The sequence below is a fragment of the Erinaceus europaeus genome, chromosome 14 (assembly GCF_950295315.1).
Source record: "Erinaceus europaeus chromosome 14, mEriEur2.1, whole genome shotgun sequence".
In the NCBI taxonomy this organism is placed as follows: domain Eukaryota; kingdom Metazoa; phylum Chordata; class Mammalia; order Eulipotyphla; family Erinaceidae; genus Erinaceus; species Erinaceus europaeus.
Genome location: NC_080175.1, coordinates 29,084,844 through 29,098,610, shown reverse-complemented (window position 1 = coordinate 29,098,610; position 13,767 = coordinate 29,084,844). Strand labels below are relative to the sequence as shown.

Sequence of the window (13,767 nt, the reverse complement as noted above, 5' to 3'; positions counted from 1 at the left end):
CTAATATTATCTACCACAGCATTCAGATAAGAGCTGAACAAAATTTCCAGTTATAATTTTCACATTTAAAACAAGCACTTACCAAACAATTCAATGTAAACTTCCTGCAGTGTATGGGCACTGCAAAACTGGTTCAATTCATGGTGGATTTTATTGAAGATTAAGGTCTTGTCATAATCTGCAGTATAGTTTCTCACTATATCAAACACTAAAAGAGAGGTACAATCCTTGGTCTTTTAGTACAACACTAACACAAGTCATCTCTAATTCAATCTAGGTAAAAGTTAAGAAGTATACATGAGTGGCCACACAATAGTGAAAACATGAAACACAGTTCACAAACCATGTGTTCCTTCTATGATCAGTTTTCTAGTTATTAATACAGTGGCCATACTACTAGAAAATGGCAAAATTCATACTCAGGAAAGCATATATAATCTTAGAAATAAAAAGAAACTATACCGGAGCCGGGTGGCGCAGTGGGTTAAGCGCACATGGCGCGAAGCACAAGGACAAGCTTAAGGAACCCGGTTTGAGCCCGCGGCTCCCACCTGCAGGGGAGTTGCTTCACATTTCATTCCCCTACTCTCTCATTTCTCTCTGTCCTATCCAACAATGATGGCATTAATAACAACAACAACAACAATAATAACTACAATAATAAAACAAGGGCAACAAAAGGAAAAAAATATATATATATTAATTAAAAAAAAAAAAACTATCCTGAGGTGGAGATGGCATAATGGTTATGCCAAGACTTTCATGCCTGAGGCTCCAGAGTCCCAGGCTCAAACCCCCAGCCCGGCCCCCTCCACCACCACCACAAGCCAGAGATGAGCAGTGCTCAAAACAAAACTGCCAATGTTTTCAAAGTACACGGTCAGATCTGTACTTTGGAAGCAATGTGAAGAGACAGAGATCAAAGGCAGGGAGAGTATAAGACACTTACTGCTGAGAAACAGAGAGAGAATGAACTAATTAAGGAGCAGTAGGAATAAGGAAGCAACTGCAGAACACCATGTTCAAAGGCTGTGAAAAAACACGAGGCTAAAAGGGAAAGATATTAACATATACAGTGACACTTCTGTGTGTGTTTTATTATTTTTTAATTTATTTTCCCCCCATTCTGCTACCAGGGTTATTGCTGTGGCTTGGTACTGGCACTACAAATCCACCACTCCCAGTGGCCATTTTTTCCTCTTATTTTTCCTTTCTATTTTTTAATCATATATGACAGAGAAAAATTGAGAGGGGAGGGGAGAGAGAGAGTAGAGAGGTAAAGATAGAGCAAGAGAGACATCTACAGACCTACTTCACCACTTATGAAGTGTACTCCTAAAGGTGGCAAGTGGGGGCTCAAACCAGGGTCCTTGCACCTGGTAGCGTGCCTATTTAACCAGGTGTGCCACTGCCTGTTAATAGTGCTGAAGGACCAGGGTTCAAGCCCCTGGTCCCCACCTGCAAGGGGAAAGCTTTGCAAATAGTGAAGCAGGGCTGCAGGGCTCTCTCCCTTCCTGTTATCCCCTTCCCTCTCAATTTCTGGCTGTCTCTATCCAATAAATAAAGATTAAAAAATTAAAAAAAAAAAAAAAAAAGGAAACTGAGAAACAGTTCCAGAAAAATGCCAAAGGGTCTGCACTAGTGTGTCAGAACTCTACCCTATTAAAACATGCTGCTCCCCCCATGTGTGGTCGTCATTTCCAAATAAATTGGTGACCTAATAGTTTCCTGTTTATCTCTAACTAGAGAACAAGGATTCTCTCTTCTTGTATTTTTCCGATCATAATTCCTTTCACTGACTTGTGGCCAGAAACAGAAGATGAAAAAAAGACAAAGATGATACTGAATCACAAAAAGTCAAAACTCACAGATACCAACCCATATTCATTCTGCTCTGAACCCTTTTGCTAACTGTGTGTACAACAGAGACATAAAGTTTAGCATGAACTCACATCTCTACATAGGTAACTTTTGGTAGGTACCACAGTCTCTCTGGTAAAGTAAAAACCCCTTAAGAGCACTTCCGTAACTTCATTATTTGTAAATTGTTCTTGCTGATGCTGGTACGTACCAGCCAAAATCTTAAAAATAATAATGAGTGGCTCAGAGATGGCTCAATGGATTAAGTGCTAGACTCACAAGCATGAGGTCCCAAACTCAGTCTCTGGCGTGGCATGTGCCAGAGTGTGTCTATCTCTTACTTTCTCCCTCTATCTCTCTTTCATAAATAAATCTTTATGTCATAATAATAAAGAAAAAGGGCCAGGGAGGTAACACAGCATAGAGATTATGCAAAGGACTTTCATGCCAGGGGCTGGGCAGCTCAGTGGGTTAAGCGCACCTAGCACAAAGTGTACGGATCCCGGTTCAAGCTCTCGGATCCCCACCTGCAGGGGAATCGCTTCACAAGCAGTGAAGCAGGTTTGCAGGTGTCTTATCTTTCTCTTCCCCTCTGTCTTCCCCTCCTTTCTCCATTTCTCTTTCCTATCCAACAACAATGACATCAATAACAATAATAACTACAACAGTAAAACAAGGGCAACAAAAGGGAAAACATATATATATATATATAATTTTTTTTAAAACATTAAAAAAAAACTTTCATGCCTAAGATTCCCAGGTCTCAGGTTTAACCCCAGGCACCACCATAAGCCAGGGATGAGTAGTACTCAGGCTAAAATGAAAATTAAAATAGCAATAATACCAATGGAAGGAAAATCTGCTTTACCAGATCTTTCTACAAAAAGCAGGATCTCAAGGAGATCAATCTACACTGTGTTAATAGCATTATTCATAGTAAAGAGAAAATAATAATTAAAACATTGATGAATGAATAAAAATGTGATGTTTATATACAATAGAGACACCTGCAGCCCTGCTTCACCACTTTTGAAGCTCTCCCCCCCCTGCAGGTGGGGACCAGGGGCTTGAACCTGGATACTTGCACACTGTAATGTGAACACTTAATCAGGTGTGCCACAGACTGGCCTTGGTTCCTGTTTATTAAACGTTTTGTCCTGTTTTCTATCTTACCACCTTTCAGCCACCAAGTTGCAGATGCTACTATGATTCCATCCTGACTTCCCTGGGCAGATGACCTCACCAATGTGTTCAGGAAACTCACCTCTCCAGAGCCCTACCCCACTAAGGAAAGATAGAAGTGGGCTAGAGGTACAGATCGAGCTGCCAACACCCCGTCCAGTGGAGAGGTAATAATTACAAAAGCTGGAACTCCCACCTTCTGCACCCCATAAGGAATTTTTGTCCATACTCCCAGAGGGGGAGAAATGTTGGGGGAAGATGACCAGAAGGCTCTGAACTCCAATTCCACCAGGACCCAGAAAGAGAAGAGGAAAAAAGAAAGGACACTCGAAAGTAGCAATAAGTGAAGGTGTGACTTAGAAGAGAAGGCAAATCCATAGAAAAAAATGGGCAAATATATATAAATATAGGCAGATAGTTATAGAAATAAAAGTCAACCCATATCTGTGACCTTGGGAGAATTACTAGTTTCCAATGGAAGGAATGGACACTCTAGTGATGGGAATGGTGTGGAATTATAGTAGTTATCTCATAATTCTGTAAATCAATATTAAATCACTAATAATAAAATTTTTTAAAAACCCTTCTAATCCACCTCTGAGTTTCCACTTTTTATCAAAACAAGAAGATACTTTCCCCAAACTGAGGATTCTCAGATCAATTTGTAAGTCATAGCACACCTCAACTGGTAGTGAATTTTTCTAAGGTCGTAAGTCACCACAACCCAAGGAATTGATTAACTATATGCATTTTCAGAACACAGAGATTACCTCTAACCATGACTGAAAGAAATGCTGCTTTCCCATCTGAGCACTAATCAATGACCATCTTGCTACTAGACACTCAACTCAGAGAATAACCACACAGCTGCAGAAAGCCAACTCTCTCAATTTGTAGCCGCCATTCCTTATCCACTAAGCCACCTCCCAGACTATGCCACCATTCCTTATAAATGAAAAATCCTCCGATATTTTTTTAATTTATCAGAAAAAGTAAGTTCATAAAACTCTGAAAGTATCTTTCTACTCTCAGGAAATCTCTGAGATTACAAATACTCTGATTTCAACCACAAAAACCACAGACTGGATGGATGTGTACTGTACCTGCATGAGGCGCCAGCATATTAACCACTTCTATACGGTCAATATAGATCATGACACCACCACTGAAAACAGAAATGGACAAACTGAGATCCAAATTCAAACCTATTATGCTCTCAGGTTAATCTCACCGCCAAATATATTCTACATGATGTAAAATTTGAAGTAAAATCCAGAGTATACACTACTGAAAACAACCTAAGACACACAGGATAGCATGAAGATGAAAATAAAATTTACCCAAGATCTTATCAGCTACCCATTTTGAGTTATTTTGAAAATGAATCTATAAATGGCCTATAGACAGATAGGGAAGACTTGATATTCACATATATTTACTTAAAATTGGGAGTTTTCAAGGGCTGGGTTGTGGCATACCCGATTGAGTGCATGTGTGACCACACACAAGGATGTGGGTTCATGCCCCTGGTCCTCAGCTCAAGGGGGGAAGCTTCATGAGCAGTGAAGCAGAGAAGCTACAGGCATCTCTTTTCTCTCCCGTTTTCCTTCTCCATTTCTGTCTCTTAAAAATATTTTTAAAGGGAGTTTCCTCTCTTTTTAAATGCATTTCTATCCTTTTATCAGTGTCAAAGCCTCTTTTATAGGCTTGTAATAGTTAATTTATTTAAAATAGAGCATTTACATTATTATTTTGCTATAACTTAAAATGCTACTTATACTCTAGAAATAATTTGGGTTTCTTTTCCTTTCATCTCTTAGGTGAATCAGTATCCAAAGTGAGATCCTCAGATCTGCTAACCTGGGAATTAAAGGGATAAATGCATATATGGAGGCCTCACTCCAGTTATATTGAGTCAGAAACTCTAAATTAGATGGCATTTGATACTACAGGTGACATGGCTATAGATGTCACTTTAACTTTTACTACTGAGAACTCTTACTCCAGATTAAATGGTGAGTTTAGTAGTACGTATACACCAATTCTAATTCTTATGATTAACTCTACAAGACAGGTCTTATCTCATTTATACAAATGAAAAATTTTACACATGTATCAACAACTGTATTTGCTGTAAACAAATGAGGAAAACAAAAGTGCTTTCAAAAAAAAAGTTTATTCTTTTAAGAAGTGAAGAAATAAACGCAATGATGCATTAAGCTAGGTGAAACACACTTTATTTTTTTATTTTTCAACTAATACCCTAATGGCATTAAGATGGAAAGCTCCTATTTATAAAGCACACCTTTGTTTAAATTATCATCAGAAGAGAAATCTCCCTGGGTTACGAACACATCTATTTGAAAGAGGTGATTGTCACAGCTTTATAAAATGATACTCCACCTGAACTATAGTGATCTTGGTAAGCAAGGAGAAAATTTACCTTGTTCCACAAGGTACATTTTTAACTTCATCAGTTTGTAGTGTTGTCTGGAGAGAGAAAAAAAATTTCATCAATACTCAGGACACATATTTTCAAATTACTGGTCCCAACGGAAAACCTCTATAGAATTGCTAAGGGTTAAGTTCAGAAGAGCTCCATTACTATTTCAGTCCCCAAAGATAAGCTATCAGCGCAATCATTTCTTTCTGTATTCTAGTAGACATAAAAGGTCTTTGAATCAAAATACAAAAAGTTAAGTTTCAATGTTTAATCTGAAGGTTTCAAAGTTCAATTTCTTAATCAGAGTCCCTTATTTGGATGAAACTGGTCTGGAATTACAAAATACATGGTGAAGTAGGGTGGTGGCAAACCTGGTAAATATTGCACATGTTACAGAGTACAAGGACCCATGTTCAAGGCCTTGGTCCCAACCTGTAAGGGAGGGCGCTTCAGGAAGGGTGAGACAGTGCTGCAGACGTCTCTCCCTGTGTGTTCCTTTCTATCTCCTCCTTCCCTCTCAATTGCTCTGTCTCGATCCAAAATCAACAACAACAACAACAAAAAGACAACCACCAGATGATTTTTCTCATAAAAAACACATAACAACAAAAGTACATGGGTTACTCATAAGGATACTACTATTACTAAGACAAGCTCTGGCCTTTGATTCAGCCACTAATACTGTTTACGCTAAATGTGAAAGTTAACTATTATATGCATACATGTAGCTTAAAACTCAACAGAAACATCCCCCACCCTTCTAAAGCTGTAGTCGATATTTTAGTTCACACCCTAGTAATCTCTCAAATGTTCTATTTAATGCCCTTTAAAACAAAAGTGTCACCACTACTGTGCCCTGCCAGTGAACAATCTACTATTTTATTACTCTGCTCCTAATACATCTTTGTTAGACCCAGAATGACTCTGTCCTTCATTCTAAAGCCCCTAACAAACAAGTTCCCAATGGCTGCCTCCTAGAGACATGCATCTTAGAAGGCACAAAGGATTGGAATACAGAGGGAAAATAAGGTCCCTCTTTCTAGAGTGCTCACAATCCAAGCAAGTGACAATGCCCTTACAAAACAATCTACAACAGGTATATAAAAAAACCAAAAAACAGTATAGGGAGTCGGGTGGTAGTGCAGCGGGATAAGCGCACCTGACGCAAAGCACAAAGGACCAGCATAAGGATCCCCGTTCAAATCCGCTCCCCGCCTGCAGGGGAGTCGCTTCACAGGCGGTGAAGCAGGTCTGCAGGTGTCTATCTTTCTCGCCCCTCTCTATCTTCCCCTCCTCTATTTCTCTCTGTCCTATCCAACAATAACTGCAACAATAAAAGGGTAACAAAAGGAATAAATAAATATTTTAAAAAAGTACAAACTAAACTGGTATTAGTGAGAGAGCAAAACAATAGCTTTAGAAGCACTCTATGGTGAAGTACTTATAAGGCAGGCCTATGGAGGAATAAGTAAGAAGAGATGAGCCAGAGGAAACCTTAAATTCAATAAATTTCCCCTTAAAAATACAAAGTGGAAGGCATACTGTTGAAGTGACAGGAAGCAGATTGTTTTGCCTGGAGTAAAAAAGATGATGTCAGTAAGACACATGACTCTGAGCCTGAGCCCTCCCCAGCTCCCCACCTGCAGGGGGGTTGCTTCGAAAATAGTGAAGCAGGTCTGCAGGTGTTTATCTTTCTCTCCCCTCCCCTCTCAATTTCTCTCAGTCCTATCCAAAAAGAGAGGAAGATGGTGATAGTAGGGAGAAGGCCCTACATGTTCACTGGAAGAGCCTGGGATTTCTCACTAGATCATTTTACATAAAGTCACGAAATGAAACTTTCAAAAATGTGTTTTCCTTAATTCCTTTGTTCATGTAATCTGGTACTCATTATTTATCATATCTACAGGTAAGAGGACCAGCTGGGATGCTTAATTATTAATTTATGCTAACTTAAGTAAAATCCAAGGAAATTTAAAGTTGGTACTCAAGGAAGCCTAGTAAAGGAAAGAGTATGGGGCGGATGGTGGCGCACCTGGTTGAGCTCACATATTACAATGCGCAAGAACCCAGGTTCGAACCCCCGGTCTCCATCTGCAGGGGGGAAAGCTTCATGAGAGTGGAAAGAAGTGATAACTGCATGAAAAATTCCAGGTGGAAGAGGGTCAGGCTGTAACGCAGCAGGTTAAACACACATGGCGTGAAACTCGAGGACCGGCGTAAGGATCCCGGTTGGAGCCCCCGGCTCCCACCTGCAGGGGGTCGCTTCACAAGCAGTGAAGCAGGTCTGCAGGTATCTTATCTTTCCCTCCCCTGTCTTCCTCTCCCTTCTCTATTTCTCTCTGTCCTATCCAACGATGATGACATTAATAACAACAATAAAAAAACAAAGGCAACAAAAGGGAAAATAAATAAATAAATAAATAAATATTTTTTAAAAAAATTCCAGGTGGGAAAAGAACAGAATATTAGGGAGTTGGGCAGTAGCACAGCAGGTTAAGCGCAGGTGGCATAAAGCGCAAGGACTAGCGTAAGGAACCCGGTTCGAGCTCCAGGCTCCTCACCTGCAGGGGAGTCACTTCACAGGCAGTGAAGCATATCTTCAGGTGTCTACCTGTCTCTCCCCGTCTCCGTCTTCCCCTCCACTCTCCATTTCTCTCTGTCCTATCCAACAACGCCGACATTAACAACAACAACTACAACAACAATAAAAAAAAACAAGAGCAACAAAAGGGGAAAAATATATATATATATATACATACAGAATATCAGTCTTAAGTTTGAAAGAGTATGGTAATGGTGTCCACAAGTGACAGATGCTAGGCAAAGTGAGATAAGATAGTAGAAAGATGAGTTCAATTTATTTTATTTCCCTCAAAACACTAATCAAGTTCAACTCTCGTATTCCACATCAACTTTAAGAAAATATACATTTACTTTTGAATTTAAAGGATATTCTCCTTCTTCCTTACCCTAGCCAAATTTGAAACAAGAAATAGGAAAGAGATCAAATGTTAAACCCTCAATTTAACAGCCTATCTTCATGTGTGGCTTTTTTTTTTTTTAAGTTGTGTTTATTTAATAAGAAAGAGAGACTAGAGTATAATTCTGGCCATATTCAGTGACTGGAATTACTTGCTGAGAGTCAACTCAGCATAAAAACCTTCACCACAGTAGAAATACAAGGACTACAGGATTACACAAGAAGTGTGGAGCATCAGAGAAATAACTCACCAAGCAGGGTACCTGCCTTGCCACATGTGGAGCCTAGGTTCAAGTCCCAACATCATGCAGGTGCCATGGCACTGGGGGAAAGCATCAGAGTATGTGACTCTGTCTCTTTCTGAATGAAAAGGTCACCCAAAGCAGTGAAATTATGTATGCAAAAGGTCCCAGCTTCACAGAAAGGGAAAAAAAAAAAAAAAAGGAGGAAAGGAGAGAAAAATCAATAGCTTGAAGACTTTCTGGAAAGAGAAACTTAAGAGAACACTTTAAGATTGATATTATTGAAGTAAACAAAGAGAGGCAGCCAGGTGGTAGCACACAGTACAAAGTGTAAGGATAAGAGCAAGTAATCCTGGTTCGAGTCCCTAGGTCCGTGGGGGGGGGGGGGGGGGGGAGGGGAGGGTGCTTCACCAGAGGTGAAGCAAGTCAACAGCTGTCTATCTTTCTCTCTAGGTCAATTTCTCTCAATTTCTCTCTGTCCTAGCCAATAAAATGGGGAAAAAATGGCTACCAGGAGCAGTGGATTCATAGTGCCCCAGTTTACATCAGACTTTAAAAGCTGTAGGTCAGAAGAGTCTGCACGAAGTCTTGAAAAGACTGTTCAAACATAATGAACTAACAGGGATGCAGAGGTCACATAAGCTCCTATGTTGAACATGAGACCCAGGTCAGATCAAATCGATGGGGTTTACAGTCAGCAATATCTATATACTTTTCCCGTATTTGGGAGCTACTCTCTTCCCTGATCCAGCTTTCTAGCCCTTTTTCCAGCCATGACATCATCTCCCCAGACAATAACCTGGGTCCACCTGCATATCAGAGGTCAGGCTCAGGCAAAAACCAATAAAGTCATGGGCCCTTTAAAATATACCTAAAATAGACCTACTATTTCCAAAATGGAGACCACAAATCTTCATCTGCAATATCCCAGCCTTTAGGTTCATGATTAATCAACATTGTTTGGCTTTATATGTTAACTCTTTTTCAGCCACCATGTTCCAGATGCTACCATGATGCCAACCAGACTTCCCTAGACAGACAACCCCACCAATGTGTCCTGGAGCTCCACCTCCTCAGAGCCCTGCCCTACTAGGGAAGGTGAGAGACAGGCTGGGAGTATGGGTCCACCTGTCAATGCCCATGTTCATCGGGGAAGCAATTACAGAAGCCAGACCTTCCACCTTCTGCATCCCATAATGACCCCAGAGAGTTAAAGAATAGGAAAGCCATCAGGGGACGGGATGGGACACGGAGCTCTGGTGGTGGGAACTGTACCCCTCTTCTCCTATGGTCTTGTCAGTGTTTCCATTTTATAAATAAATTAACAAAAAAAAAAAAAAACTGTTCAGATAAAAGGTAACATCTGGAACCAAGGCAAGAGTGAACAAAATAAATATGGGAAAACAATATGGAAGTCATTCTGATTAGATCACTCCATTTCACTTCAACAGACACACAATGTTTGTCTTAACTCATTCAAAAGGAAACTGAAAGAAAACATGGGAACCTGGGACCAGGCAGTGGTGCACCTGGTTAAATGCACACATTACAATGTACAAGGACCCGGGTTCAAGCCCCTGGGCTCCACTGGAGGGGGTAAGCTTCAGAAGTGTTCGTGAAGCAGGGCTGCGGGTGTCTGTCTCTCTCCCTCTCTTCTCAATTTCTGTCTCTATCCAATAATAAATTTTAGAAAAAGAAAACTTAAAAGCTTCATAAGAAAACTCTCACTTAGCAGAAAGTATAGACTAAAACTATGTAAATACATCTAATTAACCTGTGTCTTGAAATATTAGCAGCAAATAGAGAAAAGTCTGAATTCAAAGATTAATGATCATATAAACTTGCAAAAGCAGTCACAATCTAATCCTGTTTACTCATTTTGCTGTGTCAAAAGGTATTTACCGTTTCTGATAACCAAAACAAAGTTCATGACCAACTATTAATTTCAAATATTCTGGGATGCTGTTAAAATCCTCTATGGCTTCACATAAAAAAAATATGTATATGCTAAGTGATTCAGGCAAAAAAGTCAGGCAGAAAAGCTGTGTATAAAAATTTGATTCTCCATGTTAACAGTAGCCCTGGGGCTTGCTTCTATGGAAACCAAACACTGTACTAAACCAAGCAATCACTGGTTTGCATTTCTAGTTGTTTGGTTTCCAGACTCCTGCTTATGTTTTGATAGAAGCAAAAGACATCTGGTGCACACCACTATACAGGTGGGGAAAGTTAAGTATTTTCAGGTTGCCTACCTCATACTTCCACTGTACTTCAAAAAAAAAGTGAGGTTGTTCCATCACAACTTGTGCTGTGAAAACTTTATTCTGAAATCTAACTCCTACATTTAAGTAAATACAACTGTTTGCTTAAGCAATAAGGAAATCCACCTCCACCCATACGTGTGGTAACTGCTCCTGACACACCTGTCTGTCCAGTGTGGGGCTTCCCTAGCAGTCACTCACCTGCACAGATCTGAACGTTGTAATGAAAGGCAACATGATATGATAACCTGGTCCACTGGGGCTAGTTAGCAATGCTCCTCCCCTGCAAAAAGATGTTTCAATTTGACAACAGTATAAAAAAAGAAGTTCTCTATCCAAATCTAAGGTGCTATGATATGCATATATTTATATATTTATTCACTCTTACTAAAGCTACTGACCCACTAAAGTTTCACTGGCTTGAGATACTCATGATGAACAACTGCTGTTCCTTAAAATATCTGCCACACCTACGAGAGGTGAGAAGAGCAAAATTAAACTGCTGATGTTACACCTTGTTTCATAAGCTCAGCCATACCTCTGGGTATGACCTCTGGGTCACTAGCACAGCTTACAGATTCAAGGACCCTGCCTCAATCTTTAACCTCTAAGAAATAATTGTGAAAGAAACTTCTAATGGATCTCAGTTGTTGTAATTTAACTGTATATAATATGAGTTAGATCACAGCATAAATAAAGCATTTAACCACAAGACTGAAAAAAGCAACACAAATTTCCAAAGAGAAAAAAAAATTACAAAACTTAAAGATTCTATACCTACCTACAAGGAAAGATGACCGTAATGGGAAAGACTGCCAACAGCCTATTAGTGTGGATTTATTCTAAATTCTGAAAGTTAGAACTAAGAAAGCACAACTTGGAAATTAGTAAAAGAAGGTATTTTGAAGGTAATATAAAATGAAGTTCTATTTTACAAAGTGAATGGTAAATTCACAGATCTTAACATCTTACACTGAAGGTTAGTGCTGTAAATAACTGTAAAATGAAATAATTAAATGTGCATGGTTCATCCCTAATTCTTTGACAGACACCTTCAAATGTTCTTCCCTTGGTTTCACAGTCGGCTGAGCAATGCTGAAATATGAACACAACTGTCGTTTGTAACGTCCACTTGCTAAGACATGTCATTAAAATGGTACTCGAAACTAGCACTCACAATGAAGACTTTCCTAAAACTCAAGATGGATTTAAAAGTAGGAATGTGAGTTAAGAGGGAATGATAGGAACAAGGAAAAAGCTGAAACTCTGCCTCCAAACTGCCCCCGCTCTACGTTAAAAGGAACTGGTGACACAGAGGGCAAACCCAGTCCAGCTGAGCAGAGAACACTTCCTACACCGGCCTTTCCTCAACGGCATCGCAGGATGGTGGCCCATCAATGCTGTGGTCGTGTCTCTGGAGGAGAAATACAAGTGCCACGGCCATCGTGGCTAATTAATTAAGTCAAAAGCCAGACTCTCGGGGCTTTTAAAGGAAAAGAAAGACGCAACAAGCAATCATGTACCGGGCCAGAGTGACATCAATAGCTGCAAACGATAAGCCCGTGCAGGTGTATGGAATATAACAAACGACTTCACCTCCTCAGCTACGGGTGGGGACCCTCTGCTGTCTTCTGTCTACAAAAGGCTGAGGAGGAACCTGTAGGGAGTCTGAAGTTGTGCACAAAATGCAAAGCACCGAAACCGGAGGGTGCTCAGCAAGAGGCTGTCTCGGGTCCCATGGGCTGGGCCAAAAATCCTTTCCAAGACGGGGAGCGACAGAAGCGACAACTTCGCAGACTCCGCGGCCCCGGAAGTCCCCCTCGCGCCCGCACGCGCCTTCACCTGTAGTACACGGCCAGGTGCCCCTCCTCGATCTTGTGGATGGAGGCGTAGAGCAGCACAGCCACCAGTCCCACGGCTGCAGCCACCAGGACGCGGGCTTGAGTCATATTCATCCTCGTTCCTCCTGCAGCGGGCAGCAAAGGACCCCCAGCCCGGTGAGTGACAGGCCACCCGCAGTCCGAGACCCTCTCCGTCCCGGGGAGCCCGGCGCCCAGTCCCTCCTCGCGGAGCCGCCTTCCCGGTCCAGTCCGCCGCCCGAAATGGCCTGTGGGCCGCCCCGCTCCTTGAACTTCGCGACACCCCATGGCTGCGCCCCCTGCCCCAGCGAAAAGCACTAATTGGAAACGGGGGTTGCAGCCGCAGGCTCGCATTGGGGGAGGGTGTCCCCAGGCAAGAACCTCACCGGTTACGGCCCGTCGCCCCCGCCGCACGTGCAGCTGCCTCCGAGGCAGCGCCAACCGCCGCCAACAGCCGGCCCCGCCCACTCGCCCGGCACTGCGCCTGCGCAGGCACGCACGCCGCCGTAGCGCTCTCCCGGCGACTCGAGCGAGGGACGGGAAGCAGACAGGCCAAAATTCTCTAGCGCGATCTTCCACGTCGGTACAAAGGACAGCTGCTTTCCTGCTCTTTAGGAGAAAGGAAACCCGCAGTGTGGAGTAAGCCAGCGTGCAGAAGAAAGGAGAGTCTCTCCAACAGGACTGGGCAATTTGTTCTTCTCCCTCCCTCTACTTGCGGCGGGTGGCTCTTTTGTAGTTTCTACCTAACCCTACTTGTGCAGCAAGCACGTGCTTAAGGCATACTCTTGCACTGAATTCCTGAACAACGTATTTGTTGCAAGTACAGTGCTGTAGAAGTTTAGAAAAGGAAGATACCCGATCTGAGACTGCATCGCTTAAGTGTTTTTCTGAGCCCTTCCCATGTGCCATAAGGCTGGTGCGGTGAGGACTGTATGAAAGT

General features: G+C 41.7%; 1 protein-coding gene across 3 annotated transcripts in view; it reads right to left on the bottom strand.

Moving 5' to 3' along the window:
- The window catches only part of ERLIN1 (ER lipid raft associated 1), a 48,169-nt gene extending 34,875 nt beyond the window's left edge, over positions 1-13,294 (bottom strand). For 2 of the 3 annotated variants that reach the window (XM_060171491.1, XM_060171492.1), the window contains exons 1-5: positions 12,811-13,118; positions 11,170-11,251; positions 5,486-5,532; positions 4,146-4,207; positions 83-208 (exon numbers count right to left, since the gene is read on the bottom strand). In XM_060171491.1, the coding sequence (XP_060027474.1) occupies positions 83-208; positions 4,146-4,207; positions 5,486-5,532; positions 11,170-11,251; positions 12,811-13,115 (622 nt within the window). In that variant the 5' untranslated portion in view covers positions 13,116-13,118. Of the gene's footprint in view, positions 1-82; positions 209-4,145; positions 4,208-5,485; positions 5,533-11,169; positions 11,252-12,810; positions 13,119-13,213 lie in introns of those variants that run through there. The other variant, XM_007530264.3, reaches the window with a different exon arrangement.
- Between the last annotated feature and the right edge of the window lie 473 nt (positions 13,295-13,767).